Source organism: Amblyomma maculatum, chromosome 9 (assembly GCF_055883805.1).
Source record: "Amblyomma maculatum isolate TAMU_Amacu chromosome 9, ASM5588380v1, whole genome shotgun sequence".
In the NCBI taxonomy this organism is placed as follows: domain Eukaryota; kingdom Metazoa; phylum Arthropoda; class Arachnida; order Ixodida; family Ixodidae; genus Amblyomma; species Amblyomma maculatum.
In genome coordinates this window covers 39,782,426-39,809,217 of record NC_139352.1, presented here as the reverse complement: position 1 = coordinate 39,809,217, position 26,792 = coordinate 39,782,426, and the positions used below count along the sequence as shown (strand labels likewise).

General features: G+C 49.5%; 1 protein-coding gene across 1 annotated transcript in view; it reads right to left on the bottom strand.

The window, feature by feature from the left end:
- Window positions 1-22,577: 22,577 nt before the first annotated feature.
- Window positions 22,578-26,792, bottom strand: part of LOC146178893 (N-acetyltaurine hydrolase) — a 40,581-nt gene continuing 36,366 nt past the window's right edge. Inside the window, exons 6-7 of the mRNA XM_084578632.1 lie at window positions 25,552-25,775; window positions 22,578-23,695 (exon numbers count right to left, since the gene is read on the bottom strand). Of these exons, the coding sequence (XP_084434758.1) occupies window positions 23,561-23,695; window positions 25,552-25,775 (359 nt within the window). The 3' untranslated portion in view covers window positions 22,578-23,560. The remainder of the gene's footprint in view (window positions 23,696-25,551; window positions 25,776-26,792) is intronic.

The following is a 26,792-nucleotide window of genomic DNA, read 5'->3' as shown; positions in this document are numbered from 1 at the left end:
CACGATCGAAATTGGTCCCATCATATAACGCAGGTAACAAACGAAGCTAATCGCGTATTCGGATATTTTCGGCGAACACTGCGCGCAACTCCCCTATCACTTAAGTTACTAGCTTATCTACCATTTATTCGTCCCAAATTAGAGTACGCATGCGTTGTTCGGGATACGTACCAAAATAACCTCTCCAGCATACTAGAAGCAGCGCAAAACCGCGCGGCAAGATTCATATGCTCGGCTTATTCCTATCATGTAAGTGTCACCGAACTAAAACAAAAGGCTCACCTCAGTAACTTAACACACTGACGCAAAATTGCTAGATTGCCTTTTTCACAAGTTTTACCATCACCCCTGCTCAAATCTATCAACCCTGCCCACCATACCTCCAGCGGCACGCACCATGAAAAGACCGTTCACCCTCCCTCTGCCAGGACATCTGCGCATCTGTCATCTTTTTTTTGCTCGCACCCCACGCGACTGGAATGACTTGCTGAACACCGTCGTGCTTCATTCCGACCCATCAACCTTCAGATCATCCATCGAAAGATCCATGTACGCGTCAACCACTCCCTCATTTAATATCCCTTAAATAGGGTCTTTCAGGTATCAATAAAATACAGTAAAGGGTCGCCCAAACAAAGAAGGGCGGAATTTCGTAATAGCCCGAACAAGTGCCAGGCACTCCCTCTATACGAGAGTAATTTTGGTCAGCCGTAGATAGTAGGCGGCTGGCACACGCAATCACTCTTGTGCTGTCATGGTGTTGCTGAGAGGAAGATAGCTTCAGTGCCGTGACCACATGCGTCAGTGCGGAGTTCGGTTGGGGCCGAAGAGTTAAAACGGGTCAAGATGGGTGGGTTGGGGAGAGCAGCAATAAGCTCGAAGAAGGCTGCAGGTTGGTCGGAGCGCCAAGAGAAATGTGCATCTTTTTTCAGCAGGGCGGTGAGAGGGCGAGCAAGGGCTGCGAAGTTCTGGACGAAGGCGTCGAAAATAAGAACAAAAACCGAGAAAACTTCGAACATCACTGGACGAATGTGGCTTGGGAAACGTACGGACGGCGCGAATATTATTGGGGTCATGCTGAACACCAGCAGTATTCGCCAAATGTCGAAGAACTTCGATTTCTCTGTAGCCGAAGCTGCACTTCTTTTAGTTGAGATGAAGGCCGGCGCGTCAAATAGCTCGAGAATGGTAGAAAGGTGAGAAAGGTGGCTGTCAAACGTGGGCGAGAAAACAATGACGTCGTCTAAGTAACACAAATAAGTCGTCCACTTGAAGCCTCGCAGCAACGAGTTCATTATCCGTTCGAAATTAGCAGGGGCGTTAACATAGGCCGAAAGGCATTACTTTAAATTGGTAAAGGCAGTGAGGAGTAATGAATGCTATTTTTCGCGGCCTCTGTCATCGACAAAGATTTGCCAGTAGCCGGAGCGAAGGTCGTTGGAGGAAAAGTAGCTGGCTACCTCTAATCAATCAAGTGCATCGTCGATGCGCGGAATAGGGTAGACATCTTTTCTGGTCAACTTATTGGGGTGGCGATAGTCGACGCAGAATCTTCAGCTCCAAACTTTTCACTAGCACAACAAGAATCAATAATGTCATCGGCCAGCATCTTGTCGACTTCACGTTGAATCACCGGACGCTCGGAAAAAGAGACGCGGTACGGTCGCTTGTGAATAGGAGTAGCGTCACCGGTGTCGGTGCGATGGGTTACAACAGAGGTTTGGCCTAGAGGTCGGGTCCCAAAGTAAAAATGTCGCTATAAAAAGCAACACCTTGCTGAGCGTGTAGACAGAATCGGGTTACAGGTCGGCCGCAATTATGCCGGAAACAGGATCAGAATGGGAAGGGGACAACTTAGGAGCGGCAGGTGCTGTAGAGGGCGCAGAGGAAGGGTCGGGAGGGAGCTGAAACTTCACAGTCGGTCAACGGGGACAGTTCATCAAGAGAAATTTCGTTAAGGAGAACTTGGGTCGACAAACTGAAGTTGACGACTCGGAGAGTGCTGTGATTCTGAGATACGTGTACGATGAAATGAGGGAGGATGACGTGGCGCTGCAAGACGACGTCTGTAATGGGGCATGCCAGGCGGTCTCCATCGGGCACGCGTGGGAAAAAGCAGATAGGAATGCATAAACAACAGCTCCAAGAGGGCGGTGGAATATTTTTGGTGGCCGAAGGCGAGGTAGGGTGGGGAGGTCTTCAAAACAGAGAGGAAGGTCCAAACGATGAATGCCGTTTGGGCAGTCAATAAGGGCTGAGCAGCAACACCATCCACAAGGACTTCGATGAGGTTCGATTGTAGAGCAAGGGTCAAAGAGGTTTTTCAGTCAGGGTCGTGAATGCAGCGTCACCTCCGGGAGCTGTTTCGGCCAGTTTTCCAAGAAGCGGCCGGCATAGAACGGGGAAGAATTGTGAGGAAGAGGAGAGCGGGAACGCCGGGTTTGCGGGGAAGGCGACCGGCTGGAAATATGAACAGCTGGAACAAGGTCAGCACGGGGCGGGTCGGGTTGAGGCGAGGTACGGCACGGTACAGAGAGTCCGCTGCGGTTGACATGGTAGAATGGGCATGACGGCGATGTACCAGCGGTTACTGCAGTGACGGGAGATATGACCAACACGGGAACAAGTGAAGCAGATTAGGCGATCGTCAGTGGTACGCCAGTCATTAGGATTGCGGTAGAGGTATCGAGGCATGAAGCTGGAGTTGGAGGCAGCAGCGATTGCAGGAAGGGCTGAGTTGGAGTGGACGGTGTCCGGGACGCAACCCGTAGGGATGCCCATATTAGCACCTCCTGGCGAACAACAGCCTGGATGAAGGCAACGTAGGCAGGGTGTTGTCCGTTAGCTGCGATAGAAAAAATAGCAGGAGCCATAGCCTCGAGTTCACAGCGGACGATACGGGTCAAGTTATTCTGGTTGGAAGGCTGACAAAGAGTAGGCAGGTCAATACAGGACGAGCTAGTAGCTGTGTTCGGCAGGCGGTGGTGAAACATGCTTTTTTATTTCACCTGCTCGAAGCGCCGGCACACCTGAAGAACTGAGTCCACAGTATAACAGTCCTTACACAAGAGGAGGTAGAAAGCTTCGCCGGCAATACCCTTTAGTACGTGGTCCACTTTGTCGGCCTCAGTCATGGCCGAGTGAACATTGTAGCACATGGACAGGACGTCTTGTATGCAAAAAATATAGGATTCGGACGAAGTTTGGGCGCGAGATGCAAGGTCTTTATTGGCGACAAGTCGGCGTCCAATAGGTTTGCTGAAGAAGTCGCGGAGCTTTTGCTTGCATACGTCCCAAGATGTCAGCTCGTCTTCGTGAGTCTCGAACCAGACGAGCGCGGTGCCGGTCAAATAAAATATGACATTTGCGCGCATGAGCGTTGCATCCCGGAGGTTGTGCTTGCTAACTGGCTTGTATAGGGCAAACGAAGCGTCCACTCAACGCCGTCGGTCCCGCAGAAGGTGGCCGGATCCCGGGTTGAGCTATGACGACAGCTGGGGTAGCAGCCATAGAGGGGGAAGCGTCTGTAGAAATGGAGACGGTACCGACGTGGCGGCCACTGCGGGGCTCCAGCTTGTACGGGAAAGATTAATTCACCTCCACCAAAGCTGTTACAAGTTAAAATCACACAGTTGTGGGTAACACTGTTCCAGACTCGATGGACACCGCTTCACCGTTTAACTACACACTCAACGTCGTCTTCGTCAGCCGACCCAGACACTTCGTATTTCACTTGCTGAATGCCAGTATGGTACGCCAGATAACAATATCCTCGAAATTGACTAGCAGACGGAAGTTATAATGGAGAGCGAAATGGCATGACACCACCCTAAACGCTGCACAAAGAGCGGTTACGTAATGCTTTTGCTAGGAAATCGCGTGTGTACTTTTCCGGCGCATTTGTAACGATGCCAAGTTTTTCCTGTACGTTTCTGTTGTATGTGGCGACGGCTCTTCCACAAAATAAGCCCAGTACGCACCCGCCTAGAAATTGAGGTCTAACTTAATTTCTGTATCGCCAACTCAGTGGTGGCTTCCAAATTTAGGTAGGCCACGCCAAAAATTTCGTCCCCAGACCCCAAAAAGATTCACTTGGTCTGAATTTCACCAACATTGTCCAAACTAATTTGACTATGGCCAACCCAGTGCTGACTCCCAGATTTAGGTGGGCACCCCAAAATTTTGCACACAATCTTCTCCGTAACATCTCTTGAATCCATTCGATCCTGTGTGACAAGTTGGATCTTCGCAGCGGCCAACACATCAGCACCCCCACAATGCCTGCAAACGTCGCTGCTTCCTCAACGTCCCCCGCACCTGTTGTCGTCATGGCCAACTCCCGTGACCCCGACACCTTCTTCGGGGCCGAAGACGTTGATATATAGACGACTGGTTGGCCCTATACGAACGCGTCAGCAAGCACAACAGGTGTGGTCCCACACTTATACTCGCAAATATCATCTTCTACCTGAGTGGAAACGCGCGGGTATGGTTTCAAACTCATAAAGATGGCTTGACATCATGGGATGCCTGCATGCCCTACGACCTGTTCGGAAAGTTTATTGACCGCGAACTGGCCGCTAAGAAAGAGCACGCCGCTCGCGTCCAGTCGTCTACAGAGTTGTATCTCACATCCAAAACATCTTGTCTTTGTGGCGCAAAGTCGACCAAATCATGTCTGAGGCGGATAAAGTCGGCCACATACTGAAAGGCATTGCCGATGATGCCTTCAACCTCCTGCGGTGCAAGGATGTTTCCTCTGTTCTGCAGGTGTGCCGACGTTTCGAGCAAGCGAAACAGAGGCGCATTTTTCACTGTTTCGACCGGCTGCCTAACACGGCTGCTAGCTCCTTCTGTCTGGATCTTCCGACTCCTTGACCGCCGCTAACGGCAGTACTTTAATCCGAATAGTCCGCAAATAACCTGAGGCAATGACTCCCGCACCCTCGCTATCGCACACGCCGGACAACACTTTGGCTACTATATCAACCATTCAGGTTCTTGTTCGCCAGGAGGTTGCGAATATGGATATACCTTCCGGCCGGCTTCACCAAGATGCAGACTGCTTGTCCTGTCATCCCGTCGACTCCCCTAGCCCTTCCAACTCCGACGATGACGCCTGTGTTTTGTCTGCTCGCCTTTTTTCTAGTGTTGCTGACGAACAGCGCTTGGAACCTTCGCTACATTCCATTATCCTCCTTCTTACCTCCGACCACCCTGATCCATCTCTCGCCTTATTTGTACTCCATGGGAACACCCCATACCGACGTAATATGCGACCCGATGTCGCTTACCTTTTGCTCACCGTTCCTCAACATCTGCGTTCCACCATTGTTGAACAGTTCCATGATGCTGCTACGGCTGGACACCTGGGTGTCTCCCGCACATACGACAGCTTACGCGACGTTTCTACTGACCGAGGCTCTACCGTTCCGTCCAGCACTACGTTGTCGCTTGTGAACTGTGTCAGCGTCGGAAGAAACCCACAATTTTGCCTTTAGGTCACTTGCAACCGATACCCATACCTACTGACCCGTTTTCCCGTGTTGGCGTTGACCTTCTTGGGCCCTTTCCAGTTTCCGCCTCGGGGAACAAATGGATCGCTGTCACCACCGATTACGCGACGCGGTACACTGTTACCTGAGCCATCACGACCAGCTGTGCCACAGACGTCGCTGACTTCCTTCTAGAAGACATTATTCTTCATTATGGTGTCCCTTGTGAACTATTAATTGACCGTGGCCGCTGATTCCTCTCACGTGTGGTTGACGGAATTCTCCGTTCATGCTCCATCCGCCACAAATTCACTACCGCCTATCACCCGGACCAACTACCTCATGGTACGTCTAAACTGTACACTTACAGACATGCTTTCCACGTATGTGCCTGACGACCACCTGGATTGGGACGTGCATCTACTCTTTCTGACGTTCGCCTACAACTCGTCTCTCCATTCTACCGCTGGATACTCTCCATTTTACCTATTATTTGGCCGACACTCATTACTGCCCTTCGACACCTCACTACCCGCGGCAAACGCCACAAGTAGTTACGCCAGTGATGCCATCACCCGCTTTCATGTTGCCCGCCGGATTGCTCGTGCCAGGCTCTCTTCATCCCAAGACTTAAACATGGCGGTACAACAGTCTCCACCGTGATGTGCACTACACTCCTGGATCTCTCGTCTTGCTGCGGCTCCCGTGCCGTCGAGTGGGTTTGCGTAAAAAAACTTTCGCCCCTTTACACAGGCCCTTGCCAGTAACGTAGAAAGCACCGGGACTGTGCTTTTCCCGTGGGTGTAGTTTTACTAGCAGTATTCGCTGGTCGTGCTCCAGAGGACAATGAAGTGCGACAGACTGCCTAAGACGACGACGGTGAGGGTGGAGAGATCTGAGCTGCCGTCAACGCTAGTGGTACGGACCGCTATCGCTTGTGGATCTTCGCCGTAACTATATGGACCAAGGCGTGATATGCTGGTCGACCCGGGTGTTTTGCCCAATCTGCTGCATTTTTTCCCGTGTTGGTCATATCTCCCGTCACTGCCGCAACCGCTGGCACTCGCCGTCACGCCCATTCTACCATGCCAACCGCAGCTGAGTCTCTGTACCGCGCCGTTCCTCGCTCGACCAGACCAGCCCCGTGCTGATCTTGTTCCACCGATTCGTGTTTCCAGCCGGTCGCCTTCCCCACAAACCCGACGTTCCCGCTCTCCTCTTCCTCACCGCAGTTCTTCACCGTTCTATGCGGGCCGCTTCTTGGAAAACTAGATGCAGCTCTCGGAGGTGACGCTGCATTCGCGACGCGGACTGAAAAACCTCTTTGACCATTGCTCTACAATCTAACCTCATCGAAGTCCTTGTGGATGGTGTCACTGCTTCTGCTAATATTGACACCGGCGCCCAACTCTGTTCTCAGTTGATTTCGTCGTCGCCTGAAGAAAGTCCGGGGCGTGTTTTGAAAATCCGAAGAGGAGCAGTCGCCCCACTATACCTAACGGTGGGACGATGAGCATGGCCACAATCGCAGTGCTTCACCAGACAATCGCGCCGTGGACACCTCGGAATGCCGCAACACCTACCCGCTCGAGTGGCAACTACCGATTCGTCTGCTAATACCATGGATCATTGGCCCATATCTGGCACAGCTATCCCGTGGCCTGATGCAAGGAACATGCTATTCGGATGACAAATCTACATCTAGCTGCTGCCACCATATGCGGATTCTTCAAAGAGAAAGTAGCAAGGCGAAACGTCACTGCACTGCGTCTGTGGCACAAAGAGTGCGAATTCGCATGACAGAATGTTTGTTTTTGTTTGTTTGTTTGTTTGTTTGTTCGTTCGTTCGTTCGTTCGTTCGTTCGTTCGTTCGTTCGTTCGTTCGTTCGTTCGTTCGTTCGTTCGTTCGTTCGTTCGTTCGTTCGTTCGATCGTTCGTTCGATCGTTCGTTCGTTCGTTCGTTCGTTCGTTCGTTCGTTCGTTTGTTATAAGACCTAAAGAAGGCCAATACAAAGGATGGGTGAGCAAAAAAGATCCAAAATCATTCGGTCATATCACCTGAAAGGACAATAAAAACTAGTGATATCATTATGCATCAATAAATCTGGCATGCGCAAAAGGGCACTCCCATTATGCACTTCATGAAGAAAAGTACGTTCTAAGACAGTGAATTACCAGAAAATAAGAGTTTCCAAACAATCTCTAAAAGCATTTACGGAGGAAGAAATGACAGTTGTATCTGGTAATGACTTCCATGCATTAATTACATTCGGAAAAAAAGCTGTATTTGAATGCATCAGAAAGTAATTGATGGCTGTATGTAGAAACTGTGGCTATAAGCTTGGAGCGTAGATGGAATCATATTAGGTTATAGTCAGGTAAATTGACCATAATTTGGCGATGAATAATTAGAAACTGGAATTTTATTCTGCCAAATTTGATCGCTAGTTCTAAAGGGGTTTGTTTGCACGCCTGCTGAGTTCAGTCCAAGAACGGTTGGAGTTGACTTAAAATTTTCAACAGAGCACTTTTTCTTGGCAGCAGTCCCCGATGGCCTGATCGCATGTGCTTGCTGTGCTGAAGGCCTTCTTAATAAAGAGAATACTGGAGTGTACCCTACAAGTGATGCGCACCCAAAACACAGTACAGCTTTAAAGGGTAGGTAGTCTAGCATTAGGAGGTTTTGTCGTTAAAGATGCAAGCTCACTGATAAAGACGACGAAGGTGAGAAGCAGAACGTCTAATGTAAGTGTGACTGGAAGCCAGAGTTCAAAGGGGACAGCTAACATGGTCAACACAAGGCGAGGAAAGTTAATCGACCCAGACAGTTGTCAGTCGCTGACTGGTGACAGTCGGTGGTGGTGCCGGTGCTGCATGTAGAGCATAAGCTCAACAAATACCTTCCATGGCAACAGTTACGGGGAGCACAAGGGGTTTAACGCGATAGCGTACCAGCCCACATATAAAGCCTTATGAACGTGCCTGCGTTACCTAGCGGTAATGTGAATTCGAGGGTCCTGGCTGGCTGATTCTGATATCACCTTTTTTAGTAATCCGTCATGTCATCTGCCAGCTACAGGCTGCCAGCTCCATGCTCGTGATACTTCGCTCACAACGCTAACGCAGGCGGATGGCCGCCACCTTATTTTAGGTGTACGGGTACCACTTTAAAATCGTAAAACGCCCGCAACGCCTCAAGCAACGCCGGCACGTCCGAGTAGATTGGTTAAGCCGTCACTTTATGTCAGGTGATGTTCCACAACGTTACAGCTACGCCTATGACCTGTGATCTGCGGTCCCCAAAAGGAAACCTATGGGCGCACTGGTCTAAGCTGAGTTTCGAGCCTATAATGCCCGCTTCAGAGCCAAACTTGAGTATGCCGCCATTTTATAGGATCCGAACAGTAAAAGCGAGTCCGAAGAAAAGGTTTCGATATATCTTTTAGTAAATATAAAAGGCATGGTTCGCCTTCCTTACTAATGCGGTAGCATAACATAGACTCTCTGGAATCTCGTAGAAAATTAGAAGCTTTGCCTTTTTTGCGTAACTGCCGCTAAAGTAGGCTGAAGTTGTTGTGTAAAGCCACATCGCATCAGAAAGACTAGACACATGCATCGTCACTTCTTGGGTCCAGTTTTTGGAAGAACATGCACCTTTAAACGTTGTGTTTTTTACCCAGAACCATCAATGAGTGGAATTCCTTGCCCTTGCACATTTTCGCAGTTAATTAACATTGTCAAAAAATTGAAGCGTTAATTATTGCACTTCGCCTGTTATGATCTTTTTACTTGTAATTGGTTTGTAGAGGCATCCCAGTCGAAAAAAAAGGACAGATCCTTCTCAACAATGTGACAAAATATTCTGTAGTTCTGTACCACTTTTGTGTTGTAACTACAGAAATTCCTGATGTTACTACAGAACGTTCTGTTGTCACAACAGGTTTATTGTCAAAACACCACACAGACGTTTTGTCGTAACAACAGAAACTTTTCTGTAGTTTTTTTCCGACTGGGATATGCTTGTGAAGTATGTATCTACGTTTTTGTCACGAATGCTCCTCCTACCTGGATCATGTAGATGTATGGTCTGCAGCATTTTCAAATAAATCAATAAATAAATACTATGTGAGATAATATAAGCCCCATTTAAGGGACTTGGTAGTTAGGAGAGAAACAAAGTGTGTGTACCTGAGAGGAGTCTCCAACCTGAGTCATCAACGCTCTCGCGTTATATATGGGCAAAGGCAGAGTTTTTTGGCTTTGGCCCAATACAGTCGATGTGACCACTGCAACTGCGAAAGCGCCCGAGACGCTTAAAGGGTGCTCCTTCTACAGCGCTGCAACCATCATTCATTTCGAGAGTGAATGATTTACACAAGACAGGTAGATGGCGTGGTGTCAATGCAGTTATATATAGAGACAATAGGCTGATACAAGAGGTGCTGCGTCGTTCCCCTGCGAGGGAGCGTATCGCGTTTCATGACTGGGTGTCCTTGCGCGCTAGTGGCGAAGTGTCTTGCTCCGGCTAGCGCGTTAGTTGAGGATGTAACTGAACGTAATTCCACCGGGACTTGCGTTAGTTTTTTTTTTTTTTTTTTTTTTGGTTGTTGTTGCCGGAAGCGTAGTGCGTGAATGTCTTCGCTGCTCAAGTATGTGTAATGTTTTACCATCGATTAAACTCAGCAGAATTGTAAAACATTTTCTACCAGTAGTCTTTTCCATGGTGATGGGCCACTCACGAACCTATGGCCGTAGGACAGGTGCCCGACAAGCTTGTCTCCCCAATATTTCTTTCCACCGATGTATTCCCCTACCTTGGTTGGGAAAGGAACGTCCTTTCTACACTTGAAGAACAATCAGTATCGCGTGATACGCGTTTATTTTATCAAGCACAGAGGTAAGGTGGCAACTAAAAGACACGGAAGAGTGCAGGGGTGTACTACGTAACCATAGGACGTCGCACTGCACCTGAAAGCGCTCACATTCGTAGAGTGGGCAAGAATGTTTTCTTGCAAGCGGCGGGCAGCGATTCACGGTCCATTGCACAAATCTCTCAGCGTCAAGCTATGCGTTGATAGTCAGCGTCGATGTGTGTAATTAAAATTCGCAGCAGACTGAATACGCAATAACGTGGTTTAAATCGCTATAGTGTCAAGGAACTCCGGATAAGGCTGCCGATAACAGGGAACAGACACAGTAACAACTTAAATTATGTGCCTTCTTGAGTCATGCTCTTCGTGTGCATCGTCTGTCTGTATCATTCTGTTGCACATGTCTTTTTGGGCGCTTCCACGACCTTAACTCTAACCGACTAAAAGACCCTATCGCGATAAGGTCTTGATAGACCCTTAAGGGCTCTATCGCGTCTTTTCCTAAGGTAAAACTTAAGTGTCCTCCTGTTCTTTTTTCCTATAGACGATGAAGGACAAGCTCTAACCAAGTCCTTTTGCAGCTAAATATAGCTTTCGAATAACCAGTTAGCTGAAGCGTGTAGGGGTGCATCCCGTGCCGCCTCAGGAGCATAGAACGTGATGCGTCTCAACAGCGCATGCGGAACCTCTGATGGCTATAGATGGCAAACCCGCTTGAAGGAGGGAAAGCAGAATTCCTTTTAGAGTAGTCTGTCGTAGCTGTGTGTGATTTACATCTACTTCCGTAGCATAGCCTTAGTATATTTCGGACCCTAAAGCCTTAAAGACGAAACTATGAGCAACCTAAACATTCGTGGTGTGTAGCGTTTATTGTTTTTCTTTGAACTTGGCTTTTATGCACTTTTTTGCCTTTGGTTCGCATAGTACCTCACACTTTATGACGTAGATACCAAGTACATCTCAGAAAATAAAAGGTGCACTAGATGCGGTGGGCAATTTACCTAGATATTAATTCGTAGATGGCTAACTTATGCAGCTGAGTACGGTAGGTGGAGTTTAGTATGTTGTGTTTTTTTTTTGCCTGTGCTGTCTTTTATTTGAGCTGTTTTTTGTGGGCTGTTGATTTGTGTCCTCCGGGGCCACCTGCGTTAGAGGCAAACACGACAAGCGCTAACATTTTAAAGGAGAAAGGATCTGGGGCCCCAAGCTGCAATAAATGATTTGACGTGCTCTCGATCAGCATCTCTCCGTCTTCAATTAAACATCGAATCTCGGGCTTTCCAGCTGCAGTTAGTTTCATATTATCTTCTGAATAACTGGATTAGTGAATGAGAGCGAGCGCACGTACAAAGCTATGATTGTGCTACGGTGGGCATAGGAAACAGCATTGCTATAGCGTTAGTTCACCCTCTTCCAGGCGGCCGTCTTGGTTTCATGAACTCTGCTAGTTAACTTATCCACTTATCCGTATAGGTGATTATATATCTACCAGTAAAAAAGAATCGTTCATGGTTTGACAGCGCGGGAAAACACACAAGACAAACAAAGAAGACGCACCATATAATTGCCGACTCAAAATTGGAATTTTTTTTATTCGAAGAAACGGGTTGTCAATTTCAACAGCTTCGTGACCGACAAAAAGCAGCAAAAAGAGAGAGAAGGTGTGCACTTCTTTCCAGTCGGAGATTGTGCTGTTTGTCTTCGCATGTCTGGTGCTTTCCCGTGCTGTCCGATCACGAACAAATAACCAACTCGCCCAAATACCCTGGCGCTAATTAGGGCGAATCTTGTCCACCAAAAGCGCTTTGATTGTGAGAGCCCATTGCACTCAAAAGAGCACGACGCCGCTCCAATAGCAGCGCACCGCAGTCTCGCGCAGGTGGGAAAAGCCTGTCGCCCGTGTTTACCTTGTGTCTCTACGCTGCGGAGCAGGGCGAGTGGCTGGGTGGAGCTGACGACCCGTGCATGAAAGGCGGGTCCTGCCGCGTCCCGCATCTTTGTTACGGTAGCCACCGTACCTTTGTCGCGCTTTCTCCGCGCTGAGTCTGTCCTCCCGCTCCAATGGTGATGATGACATTTTCAACACTAACGGAGACACGACCCCGCACTTTTCTGAGCGGTTGGGGGAGAAAGGCCCAACCCTTCAAGTGCCAGCCAGCGGGACTTGCCCTCGAAATTCGACGTAGCACCATTACGGGCGAACCACTCGCGCAGCAAGGCGTAACAATGGCCGAGAGACGCTGCGAAGGAGAGCAACGACTAACCCCCCTCTCCCAAATCCCTCCACTTACCCTGCCGAGAGGAGCAAAATAGTTACACGCCGCAGAAAGCGTAAAGCTCACGACAAACCACGGGGGCGAGTTTTAGAAAGCTACCTGCCCAGCTGTCGAGTCAAAAGGCAGAGAATAAATGGGAGCTCATCGGACGGGGCCCCGCGGAAGAGAAGGTGCTTCATTTGCCATGCACTGTCACCGGCGGCGGCACTCGTGGCCTTGAGTGTCGTAGCAGGGGGGCGGTCAGTGATCGACGGTCGGCCTGCTCTCGGCTGTTTGCTGCAGCCATCCTCTTCCTCGCTTTCGCACACAGCGAGAATGGAAAGCGCTTGTTGGCCTGCATCACTTTCACTCCCTGGTGTCATGTTGGAAGCGTCTGCTCCTGCAAATGCGGGGCGTCGTTCTCTGGCTATTGGTGAACCCAAGCCTGGCTGGCGTACCCGTCTCGCGCGCGCCCGCGCCTTTTGTTGGTGCGATTTTTGTCTGTCGCGGTGACTGGCGAGTCCGGTCACGCTCGCAGCGCCGCATTGCAATGAGCTGCCGGTTATGAACAGCTAAGGAACCCTAGAAGGCTGTTCGCGTGGTTCTGCTTTCTGCAATCAGTTCGAAGCCCCGAGTGACAGCTGTCGTGCGCACGACGCTTTTATTAAAGGGACACCAAAGAGAAAACTGAAGTGGGCTTGCATCAATAGAATGCCAATTCCTGATTACAAAAAATCCAAGAAATGCCCCGTCGGGGCGGCGCAGTGGTTACGGCGCTCGACTACTGCTCCCAAGGACGCGGAATCGAATCCCGGCCTCGGCGGCCGCTTTTCAATGGAGGCGAAAAGCAAGGCGCCCGTGTGCTGTGCGATGTCCGTGCACATTAAAGAACCCCAGGTGGTCGAAATTTCCGGAGTCCTCAACTACGGCGTCTCTCATAGCCTAAGTCGCTTTGGGACGTTAAACCCTACAAACCAAACCAAACCAAACTCTTACTGAAAACAGAGCTGTTATAAGGTAGTGAAGAGGAAGAACAGAAATACAGGTATCGCCGCCACAGCCGAAACTCGCAACTACAAATCACGTGACGCGCTAGGGATCCCGGAGGCTGACAAGTGCGAATTACGTTGCCCGTTTGAATGCGGTCGTAGGTTTTGTCTCGAATATGATAAAACGGTTTTATCATACGTAAACGACGGCGAAAAGACAACGTAAACGTTGCAAGGCAAATACAAAAATATACTTGGAGGCGCCACAGGCGCCCACTTCAGTTTCGGTTATGTTCCAGCTCAGGCACTTCATGCTTGCTCGAATAGTTTCAAGTTTGGACCTGCAGCGCCTGAATTACGAGCTTGGACCAGCAGATGCCTGGCTCGTTTACATTTGAGCATTCGGAGGCGCGCGCGAGCAAAATCCGCTGCCGCCGACACGCCCCTTCGTTCACACTTCTGAGCCAACATATCGCCGCCGTCGCCGCTTCGACTGCGAGCTCCCGTTTAACCCTGACCTGACCGCTCGACTGCAGCTACGTACGCCACGAAAAGCATACATATGCTATGCGCCGAAGGAAAAATGCATTATAATTCAATTGTTTACTAAATCATGGCACATCTGACTCACATACTGGGGCAACAAGAGCTTAACGGTGCTATTAGCAGGCATCGTAAACAAAAGGGGTATACTTGCCGCTCATACCAAGGTGAGCGCCGATCTATTGCACTGGTCGCCCGGCGAAAAAAGAGCCTCGCATAAAAAGTAAAAACTAAAAATAACGAAGCACCACAAATACAATGGTGCAAATGCAATTATATCTCAGCACTGAAAGTTAAGGTCACTTTGTAAAATTTCTGAATTGGCATTGTGGTTCGAAATATCGAACGTGAAACACGCGCTTCTGCAAATAATGATGGGCGGGTTCGTGAGTTTTCACCCTCAAGTAATGAGGTGAGGTTCAAGAGAGCTCCGCGATAACTCGAAATATTGTGAATGATGTTAGTGAATCAAATCACAACATCATACGTGAATTTTAGGTTGAGTGAGATCGTCTTTCAGTTGAGTCGGATTTTGTTGTTGAAGCTTTTCGAACTAGCCGCGGTTGAGTTCAACGAACGCTCACTTTGGAACTGAATTAAATGCACCGCTTCGGTGCGTAGTAACGATGGATGATGTTCGGTTAGCCTCGTCATAAAACCGGATGCCGCAGCCCGCTCTTATCTTGGGTGCTTCCAACGTAACGTCCCCTCAGCCCGAGCTTACAGGGCGCTCCCCGCTGCTTTTCTACGAAGGAGTGTTGTGATCACGTTTCGCGGTTTTTCTTGTCAGTCATCACTCTTTTTGTCCTTTTCTCTCATAGCATGAGTTATGTTAGCTATAGCGCTTTACAGAAATTTGGTCGTGCCTTTACACTGATAGCTGTTGTCCTTTTGACATTATGGCCAGGTAATAAAAAATGATTAATGATTCTGCCTCTTTCTTAAATACAAAATAGGGCCTACCAGTGCCTAAGAAGGCTGATTTGATGATATACGTATGATAAAGGTATTCTGGACCTAGTATGATAAATAGTTCTGTTCGCAGCATAGAAGTTTTTCTTTAATGTTTTTTTTTTATTATTATTATCTCGTCTTGCTATATTTTTTGTAGTCAGGCAGTGAGCGCACAAAGGACATGCACTATAGTTACGGTGGTGGTCGTGGTGAACTATTTATTTCGCCCCAAAATAGTGGGAAAGACCAAGGATCGGTTAGGCTGGCTTAGAGGAGGTCGGCGGGGATCCCTTGGGATGTCACGGCGTCCATCGCGCGCTGGATAAGCCGGCGTTGGTCTGCTTACTCTGCGGTACGCTGGAAAGACTTCTACGTCCCTGGGGTGTTTTAGTTGTCTTTGTTGTAGTGTGTACAAGTCCAGGCCATGTGTATGAGAGTGGCCGGAGTTGAGTAGTATTTACACATGGGGGCTATCTGTTGCGGAAAGATCCTGTTGTATAAAAGGGGTGTGGAAAGCTTCCAGTTTGTAGTTTGCGCCATTGAACGGCCTCGCGTCTTGTTAGATCGCGGTTTGCGGGAGGATATGCGCATCTTCCGTGTCCGTGTCCGTCTAAGTGGTGTATACGTAAGTACTGACGTGAGGAGCGTGAGATATTAGTGTCAGGGGAAGCAGGGCGGTAGATCGTACACTTGGTTCGGCAGCTCAGATCTCGGGCGACATTGTGCGCCTGGACGTTTCCGCTGAGCGACTCGTGGGCCGGAACCCAAAAGAGTAAGTAAGCGAAAGGTAGAATACGGGGAGTAGCTGCGGATAGCCTGTTGAGAATCACTGATGACGATTTTGGTATTAGGGTCGGCTAGCGATAGCGCAATGGCAGCTTCTCTGCTGCGGTGACTGTTTCTGCATTGCGAATGCTGCAGCCTGTGTGACAGCTGTGGTGAGGGGCGAGGGCTACCACCACCGTCGCGGGCTTCGAGAGGTGGTAAGAGGCGTGCGCGTGAAGTCTAGACATATCCGCTGAAGCGTTTCTCGAATTGGCATGCACGGTCGGCCCGTCTCTCGGCGTGGTGTTCCGGGTGCATTCGTTTGAGAAGGGAAGGGATGCGAATATTTAGGCGATATTACGGGGTAAGGTCAGAATAACTGGGGGCCGCTCTCGGCGGTGAGATCAGAATTTGTCGCAGTACCGCTCGGCCAGCGTGTATGAGTGAAAGCCGCTCGTATTGGGCGGTGAAGGTTGCTTCGACCAGTTCGCTCACGGTATTGGAGATTCTAAGAGCCATGAGCTTAGGAGAGCAGTGCACATGGGAAGACTCAGGGCCGTTCTTGTATGTTTTTTGAAGGGGCGCCTCTCTAGCAGTTCGCTTTCGGCACGAGTGAGATGTATAGGTAGGGTGCAGAGTATAGGTGATGCCAAGCAGATAAAAGCTTGAATGGGGCGCAGGAGGTCGGGCTCTTGCATACAATGGTGCTTGTTGGAGGCTCGCTTATGGAGGCGTCCGATCTGTACCACAGACTGCTCGATGCGTCAGAGCGTAGTATTGTTACTGCCGTTGGTATGTTGGTGTGGGTCCAGGATCCTGATGTGATCCGCACGAGGGATGGGGTTGTCTTGCACCTGGAGGTTGATCTCAGGATGTATCTTCGGAGGGTGTTGTCCAGGGGGTGGGATGATGATACACTCTGACTTTGTTGCCGAGTAGGTGAGGCCAACTGTATTGTGATTATCACCAGTCTGGAGAGTCTCTTCTATCTGGCCGTTACAGCTGTGCGTAATCCAGAGTGAGATCCTTAGCATAAATGCTGTGATGTAAGTGGCCGGAGGTGGGGGAGGGGGGATGACGGCTAGGAGCTTGGTCAGGCCTATCAGTGAAATGTTAAAAAACATCGGCGAAAGCACGGAGCCTTGCGTGTTATGGTTTCCCAGAGGGACGATGGAAGGATCTCCTGTGCCTGTGTTAAATTGTACTGCGCGGTCGGTGAGGAAGTCTCGGACGTACGTATACGTGAGAAGTCCGACGCCGAGAGTCTGGTTGTTTAATCGCTTCATGGAGGGCTGTCAAAGGCATTGGCAACATCGAGGCCCACGATGAGTTTCGTGTCTAGTGTGCGAGTTTTGACTACATGGTGATGGAGAAGAAGCATAACGTCCGGGGCCGCTAAGGGAGGACATGAACATTATGGCTTGTAGAAGATGGTTGTCTTCGAGGTATCGTAAGAGTCTGGTCTGGGTAACGTGTTAAATCAACTTCCCAACGCAGGACGTGAGAGAGATGGAACGGAGGTTGGCCAAGATTGGTGGTTTTCCCGGCTTGGGGATGAGGACTATGGCGCATTTTCACTCCTGAGGAATGGTACCGCCAGCCCAACAGCCCTTACATCCTGGCAAAGTACATTATAAGGAGCATTCTCGAACTGATGACCCTACACACATACACTCCCTCCCTCGCCGCAACACCTCGTCGGCGCCCAGTTGACTACCGAAACCTCGAGACAGGCAGCACGGCCTGGTTAAGAATTCAACCTTTTATAGCGAGAGCTACATTTGACTGCCAGTCGAGCATTTCGCATGTGGAAACGCTGTAGAATGCGTGGAATGCGCCTCGGATATGAGAAGCGTGTGCGAGGGGCGTGCCATGCGGCCGCCGCTGCCTCGCGCGCCAGTGCCACGCGGTGCCAAAAAGCAGCAGCTGGCGGAGCGGCGAAGCGAAGACCGCGCGCCCACACCACCGTCGTAGCCGTGCTTGCCGTCACGCGGATGCCACTATGCGCATAACTACGCATGCTCAACTGCGTGTATAAACTGAGGCGAGACACGGCGGCCGCGGCACATTCGTTTCGCCTCTACTGACTGATCCTCTAAATTGCGCATCTTATTGGTGATGCAATTTTCCCTCGATGCCGAGGTGGCGTTAATTTGGTTAAGAGTCGCTCTGATCTCTGCTACGGTAAAGACGCTATACATGTGAGGATTATCCAATCCTGAGTACCCATCTGGCGTGGGTATATCCTGGGAGGTGTTAACGTACCAATTTTTTAATGTGTTCATGAGCTCTTCGTCGGTGCCTTCGAAAGACTGCGAGATCCTATGTAGGTTCTTGTGGGATTCGGCCTTAGTTCTCGTAGGATCGAGTAAATGTCTAGTAGAAACCATGTGTTCTTATTCCCCAGTTGCCAATTACTGAACAAAGGGCAGCGTCCCTGAAGAATGAAAGCATGCTAAAATTATTTTCATACCTAAACCTCCGCCCAATCTCGCTAACGTCATGTCTAGGGAAGGTAATGGAACACGTTGTCTTAAACAGGCTCCTCATGCACACCGATGCAGAAGCACGTTTCCCCCGTCCATGACTGGGTTTCGAGCAAGTCTTTCGACTCAGCACCTCATGTGGCAATTATACAACATGACATTCTAGATCCAAATCGCATAAGAGCCACGCGAACCATCCTGAGACTCGATGTGAGTAAGACCTTCGACAATGTGTCACATGCTTCCATCCTCACTCACCTCTCACAGATGAACGTAGGCAAACGGACATACGACTACACCGCTACCTTTCTGAATGCGCGTACGGCTACGCTCTATTTCATTGACAAAGCTAGCGACAAATTTTCACTAGGGACGAAAGGAGCACTGCAAGGCGCCGTACTTTCACCTTTTCTCTTCTACATCGCGATGAGCGGCTTCCCGCGTCTGTTAGATGGTATCCCACACATGCATCATTCCGTATACGCCAACGACAAGGCAGAACCAGATTCTCGAGAACCTATCCAGTTACACATTGACAACCATCCGCTACCACCGGTAGCTACGATGAGAGTTCCCGGAATGTCGATTCAGAATAATACGCAGAACACAGAAGCTATACGCCGACTACGCGTCACGGCGCACCAGATAGGGGGGCTGGTGAGGCGCATTGCCACACGTCGCAGGGGTTTGAGAGAAGCCGACCTGTGCAGGATCATCCAAGCCTTCATGATAAGCAGAATCATGTACGCTTGCCCGTACTGTGATCTACGTCGTAGGGAGAAGATGCACCTATTAGCATAATTAGAACAGCATACAAAGCGGCCCTTGGCTTGTCGGTATACGCCAACTCAGATCGACTACTGCAGTTCGGAATATTTAACACGTTACCTGAACTTACTGAAGCCCATAAGACAGCACAAGTGGCCCGCTTGTCACGCAGCGTTGCGGGACGCGTAATTCTCCACAAGCTCCGCATACATCCCACTGGGGAGGTGTGCGCAACATCCCATTTATCGGCTGACATTACTAATAGACTAGTTGTTAAACCAATAGCCAAAACATTGCACACGATTACGTTACTTCCTAATGAGAAATTTGAGCGCAGCTCATCAGCTAGCTGTTCCACCTTTTCGATAAATTAAGGCAAAGATTTCGAGCAAGCCACGTATGTACAATTACAGACTTTTTTTTTTAATTGTTCACATGTATTCCTTCAAGAAACACTCCACTAACAGTTCCCTGTCATAAAAAAAGCTTAGTGGTCGGAGAAATGATGAGAGCAATTGAGTTATCAGGAGGCTGCGGGAGGCAGCGCGTGGGTCCATAGGAATGTTGCGCGACGAACAGATAGAAGCAACTGAGTGATGCCGCTGACGCCGCTAGCGAGTGAAGCGAGTGAGAACGGGATGCACACACCGTGATCCGCTTGGTGAGCCGGCATTTCGGCAACCGGAGAGCACATTCGCCGCAACTCAGGAAGAGGGGGGGAGGACTCCCTCCTCCTCTTTCTGTATGGCGGCGACGGTGTTCTACGCAGCACGTTGTCTTGACTCGCTAGCAGCGTCGGCGGCACCCCGGAATGGGCGCCAAAGAGCTGTGCTCTAAAACATGCTATTAGGCAGACATGATGCCCGCAGGATGACAAGGGCACAGACCCTTGAGAAACAGTACGAGGACGATCCACACGCAGTGTACGTGGATGCAGCTCAACACATCAAAAACGAAGCATACGTGGCATATATGGCCACTCCAAAGTCAACTTTTATTAACGTCATAACATTTCATGCCAGCTCCATATGCGAGGCAGAGGAAGTAGCTATCGCACTGGCCATCGCGGATCCCCGCACCAAAACTATTCTAAGCGACTCAAAGAGCGCCGTTCAAAATTTCGCCAAAAATTCTGTAAGCGCGCTCGCGATGCGAATTCTGCGCAACCGATATTTCAATCACAACATCAATCTCGTATGGGTTCCGGCTCACGCGGGCAACTCCGAAAACGATGGGGTCGACCGTCTAGTCCGAGGCTTAACCAACCGGGAGACGGGAGATCTGTCGGGAATGGACGCGCCCGTAGAGGCGCAGAGATAACTTTTACCGCAAGCCAAGATGCACGTACCCCGCCCTTCACCCCGATCTGGACCGGGCGCTAGCCACGACACTCAGACACCTACAAACAAAGGCCATTCTTAGCTCCTACCGATTATCTCTAATTACGAACGGAGAATACAACCCTGCATGCCGGCACTGCGGTGACGGGACGCAGGCCGCTCAAGACCATATACTATGGGAATGCGCCTGCAATCCCCCTACAAAGACACTTGTCAGCTCCCTCAGCAGAGGAATGGGACAAGCTGTTGGCCAACCCAAGAAAAACTTGTTCGTATCGACAGGAGAGGCTCAATTCCTCGGATCCAATAGTCATCGCCTGGCAATTGGCCATTCAGTAGAGAAAGAATGAATACCGAAAGGTCAAGCGAGCAGCAGAGACGCCTGAACAGAAAGATGGTTGGTTGGTTGGTTCATAGGAAGGGAAAGGCGCAGTATCTGTCACACTTGCTCTGTGGACACCTGAACCGCGCCGTAAGGGAAGGGATGAGGGTGGGAGTGAAAGTGGATAGAGAGAAAGGGGAGCCGTAGTGGAGGGCTACGGAGTAATTTCGACCACCTGGGGATCTTTAACGTGCGCTGACATCGCACAGCACACTGACGCCTCTTCGTTTCGCCTCCATCGAAACGCAGCCGCCGTGGTCGGGTTCGAACCCGGGAATTCCGGCACAGTAGTCGGGCGTCTTACCACTGCACCACCCCGGCGGGGCGTGAACAGAAAGAAGAACGTCTCGCCAAGCGGAGACGCCAAGATGCAGAGCGTAACAGGCGGCGCATAGCAGCTCAGATGGAGCCTTCGGAAGATCAAGGGGAACCGACGACAGCGACAGAAGAGGATGTAAAGGCCCGTCGTTGAAACTGCCGCGTGTTACTATACTGATCATGGGGCCGTCTTTCTTTCTGTGATGCATGAAATAAAAAAAGGGTTTGGGACGACCAACTTTTCTTCATTGCTTCATTGCTAGCCAATATAGGCTCAACAATAGGTTCGGCAATATGGCAAAACCAAGGGAAAGCAGCTCTCGCTGCATATATCCTGATGTAGCCGAGCTAGCTAAGAGATTGCCATTTTTTTTCAGTGCGGTGCGCTCAGATCAAGTGGCACAACAAACTAAAACAATTACAGCCAAATACGCAAGATGAAGCCGTCCAGTAAATAAATACGACGCGTCCATGTGCCGCGCGCCATACATTCGCAGATTTTCATGATTAATAAAGACTGCATAGAGAGCACGCGTTCCCAAAGGGTGTTCCGCGAAACCCAGGAGTTCCGCGAACTGCTTGTGAAGGTTCCGCGAGCTTCCCACTCGACTGCCCCTCCCCCTCCACCAACTACTTCCTATGTCCCACTTCTTACTAAGCGTGTGGACCAGGTACACGCGCCGCCGGCTCGCTTGGCAAACATGGCACTGTGTCAACTTGATCCGTCATTATGCTTACTATGTCTGGAATATCTACTAAACGGTGTAAGGGGGCACGGTGCACAAGGTAAGCTGTGTTGTGGCTTTCTACACTCAGCGCGTAGTGACCGAAGACATGAGCCACACAGCCGAGTTAGTCAAGGTAGAAAAAGATTACAGGAATTTACTTACGTTTTCTTACCTGCGGCAATATTAAAGCACTGCGCGTTCTGTTACGCCACCTTGTAGGTTCTCCCGACGCTACGATTGCGGACCTCGCTCAGATTCTGTATGCGTATGGCGTAGCTAAGATGTAACTTCATGAAGACAACGCTGTTAAGTGCACAACGCGAGAGTGTGTTACCGTTGAAATTTGATGAAGACAATGTTTATGCACACCGCGAGAATGTGTTGCAGTTTTCAACGGGGCGTGATCGTGCGTCGGCCAGGAAAGCTAATCTGCTCGTTCTGATGCGGTTCGAAACTGAATTCCGACAGTGTTTTTTTTTTCTTAAGTGCAAATTTCCCAGCACACATTCTGCCGATATTCTCGGCGGCACTCTCTGCACACGCCCCGCCGGGGTGGTGCAGTGGGAAGACGCCCGACTACTGTGCCGGAGTACCCGGGTTCGAACCCAACCTCGGCGGCTGCGTTTCGGTGGAGGCGAAACGAAGTGGCGTGAGTGTGCTGTGCGATGTCAGCGCACGTTAAAGGTCCCCAGGTGGTCGAAATTACTCCATAGCCCTCCACTACTGCTCCTCTTTCTCTCTGCACTTTCACTCCCACCTTCCTCCCTTCCCTTATGGGGTGGTTGAGGTGTCCACAGAAAACAAGTGAGACAGTTACCACGCGTTTCCCTTCCTATAAATCAATCACTCTCTGCACACAGTTCCTGTAGGCGCCACTCATCAGACATGATGTGATTTCGCATTAATAAAAGCGTGCGCTTTTCTGAGTATAATTTAGATGACGTCGACCGCGCCAGGGCCAAGTGCTGCCGCTGACGAGCGCATTCGCGCCGAAAAAGCAAAATAGAAAGGCCTGCGGGCTGTGCGATGTCAGCGCACATTAAGTGACCCCAGGTGGTCGACATTTCTGGAGCTCTCCACTACGACTCCTCTTTCTCTATTTCACTCACACCTTCCTCCCTTCTCTAACGGTGCGGTTCAGGTGTCCACAAGACAAGCGTGACGGACACTACGGCTTTTTTTTCCTGTAAACCAATTTATTATGACTACCGCACCGGAGTACCCGGGTTTGAACCCGAACGCCGGCTGTTGCGTTTCGCCAGGGACGAAGTGGAGAGGCGTCCGCGTGCTGTGCGATGTCAGTGCGTTACTCCGTAGCATTTCACTACGACACCTCTATCTCTCCGCTTTCGCTCCTAACATCCTGCCTCCCATTACGGTGCGGTCCATGTGTGCAAAGAGGAAGTGTGACAAATACTGCCCCTCTCCTTTCCTGTGAGCCAATTTGATTCTAAAAATCTGAAGAAAAATGCTGCACGAAAAGGCGGTGTTAAATGCGCTACACGTATACTGTTAAGTCGAAGCTTGGTTTGATTTCGTGTCCCTAATTTCATTGCTTTAAATGTGTTCTACCCTCATTCAACGGCAGGTAGCCCTTTTATTGGGCACAAAGATGACGGGCCAACAACAGCTAAGGTGCAGGAAGAGAAGAGGTGTTCCGGGTGCATCACCAGAAAGTGAGCCATGTCTGCGGGTTGGTTCGTGTGATGGCCTGCACGACCTCATTCGAGAACCCTCGCCTCAGCATGGCTGGAACCACGTTCAGCAGGATGTGCGAGTAGCCGTGGCCACCATACTTCATCTGCAAATGTATACGAGTGCTGATCAGGGACGGCACTGAAACGAATCAACGCGAATTGATGCCAAAATAATGACAACGGACATGTCATCAGGAAAAACGCCGCACAGCCACTAGTAATTCGCAAGTGGTTCTCCATGCAAAGGTGACTCTTATTTCAGGTTGCGCATTTTCTTGATGCATACGTTGCTGACCGGCAATACAACGATATAGTGTCTGTATCGCAAGGGGAGAGTAACTGTCCAACTGTAGACGCTGTTGAAGCAAAAAGCATTTTTTTTTTCATTATCATCTCGCTTTTCCTATTGATTGCGGTTAGGCAGTCTTAAATACGAGCAGCATTTCTATGAAGGTTTAGCAAAACTTGTGCTAACTGATCTCGTTTTCGTGACGCAACAGCGTGCTTTATAACCAGAAGTATGTCAACGATTCGGTATTGAGCTAGTATTACTGAACGCAAATGTGGAAAAAAAGGAGCGGCAGCACAATGAGGTGTTCCCAATTACGGCTACACTAAAAGGTCGGCTGGAAATAAATACGCTGGCACTGACAGCCACCGTCACACCAGAACTCAGACTGAAGTAAGTGTGCGCAATTAAACAATAAAAAAAAAACTTTTCCCAGCCCGCACCTCCAAAAGCACAACCAATATAAAAGAAAAGACGGGGAAAAAAAAGGAAATTTTCCATTGCAGAAAAGAAAGAAAACTGAAACTCGAAGAAAAACCATTGTCTTCACCGGGAATCGAACCATTATCGCTGCGATGCCCGCCGAACGCGCGAGGAGGACGAAGGAGAAATAAACTTTATTTACAAATAAAAAAGCCATTGTGTCTTGGTTGCAAACCATTACTCCCCGCCGGGCTCGTGAGAAACAGATCGCAATTCTCCTTGTCTACCGTAAGGATCATAGTAGCGATGACAATGACGGTGCAGTTAGTGATAGCGATAATGATGATAGTAGCGCCAGTGATGATGATGATTATAGTAGTAGTATTAGGAATGACAATGACGATGTGTTTAGTGAAAAGAGCCTTTTAAAGTGGTTTCCGGCCGCTATTTCCGCTCTTAAACAAACTTAAAAGCAGTCCTTTAATTTTTAATCACTTTTTGTTTAGTCAGCTGACCCGGAAGAAGCTGGTTCAGTCTCTCATAGAATAAAAAATATTGTCACGTAGTGGTGACAAGGCCGTTGACACCAAAAGAAGACACAGGCTTGATGGTAACTCTTTATTGGGCTGACTTGCGCCCGCAAAAGAACTAAGCAACTCGGCGGCGGCGATAGCAACAAACGTGCTCGTCGATCGTCGAGCAAAGAATGCCCCGCCACACTCCCTGGAACATTGTAGAAACATACGCAAGTAATCGAAATCTTCAAGACAGATCTCGGTGCATCTTTCGCGACAAAGCAAATGATAACGCGTCGTATCGCGACAACGAGCATGAACAAACACGGGATACAGAATTGATACGCGTACCAGGATCACAGTGATAAGGCCGCATGCCGGCGACTGTTAAAAAAACAACAAATACAGTTTTGAAGGTTTCGCGGCAATATGAAAACACTTATTGTGCAATGATGCAGTGGTGACCTGCAGTCCTCTCTAATTACACATATTCATTAGCACACAGTCGTAATATGCCATTTTACGTGGAGGACCACACGACATACATATGAACTTTCGCTTGTCCCTGAGCTTTACGTACAAGCGTCTTATGCGTGGCGTGGTCAGTAGGTATCTGGCTCGCAACCACGTAACTTATAGCCAGCTCTGAAGCCACTATTACGTGGCATTCTACCATAAGCGCACTCATAGAGACCGCACTGCAAAACACGAGGCAGCAGGTGAAACAACTGACCAGGCGGTGGCGGGTGTGGATGTCGTGGCTGATGACGATGCGTTCTGCGAAGCCCTGGTCCACCAGCTTCTTGAGCTGAGACAAGCGTTGCGCATCGCTGGGCATGCTGACGTGCGGCGCCGGCTGGTAGTGAGACACTTCGATGCCAAACAGGTCGTGCTCGCAGTAGCAGCCATACCGTCCGGCGAACTCGAGCAAGGCGTCGGCGTCGTCCACAAAGGTCCCTGCAGGGATTCCGAAACGATACGAAAATACGCAGTTACTATTAGAAGATCGCCACGCTCATTCCCGTAGTTACGCACTCCATGTGCCGATAACTTCCCGTGTTTTGTCTAAAGCTCGATTGGAAATTACGTCGATCATATGTCGACAGTCCATACGGACTGCGGCCAATGATTTTTGTAGCGAAAACTACAGTAGGTTAATCAGCGTCGCGTTTCGGATAAGCATCGCTATAATGCGCATGCGCTGTAACCATGACACCTATAGTTGCCCCGAGCCAAAGAAGAAGGGGAGAAGACGGACGTAAAGATGATCGACGAAGCCGGTCAAGTAGAGCAAGATTCAATTCTTGCACATATGCTGAACTCTGGCCAATCCCCCACTGTGGGTATATGCCGTACGCACAGAGGCGAGAAGATTCGGAAGACGCCAAGAAGACGCGCCTAAATCGCCGATCACACCATACGGTTTGCAGCCAGTGCATCGGTGACGGGAACGTTCGATTTGGACTTTGTGAACAATCAGTTTGGTAGTTTTCGCTACGCATATCCAGGCTTGAAAGTGTTGAGCCGCCATCATTTCTTTTTTAAGAATGTGTAAGGCTTTATGATTTATCAAGCTTACTGGGGTGTTCATGGTATATTTTTAAAATATTGCACTGACTAAATAACGGTGCGCAAGTATGCTCGGGATTACAGCAATGAAGGACTAGGTGGCTGCCCGTAGCAGTTCCAGAATTTTCTATGCTCCTGAAATTGCTGATTGATGGCTCCGTATGGTCTTTGTAGCGTAGAACGCATGCAAGGGAGTAGCGTACGATACGCTGGAAGTGCATTCGAAAAGTTTCAGCGCATGTTTTATGGGGTGCACAGTTATTCTTTGGAACTTCTGGTTCACTCTTCGTTCAGTCCCATGCTTGTGCGCGTTGTGTTTCTTTTACAACATGCTGTGATTGTCGCGTCATGTCTACTCCCTAAAATGCAAGCAGCCGCTCTTGAATCTGTGCCCTTTTATTACTC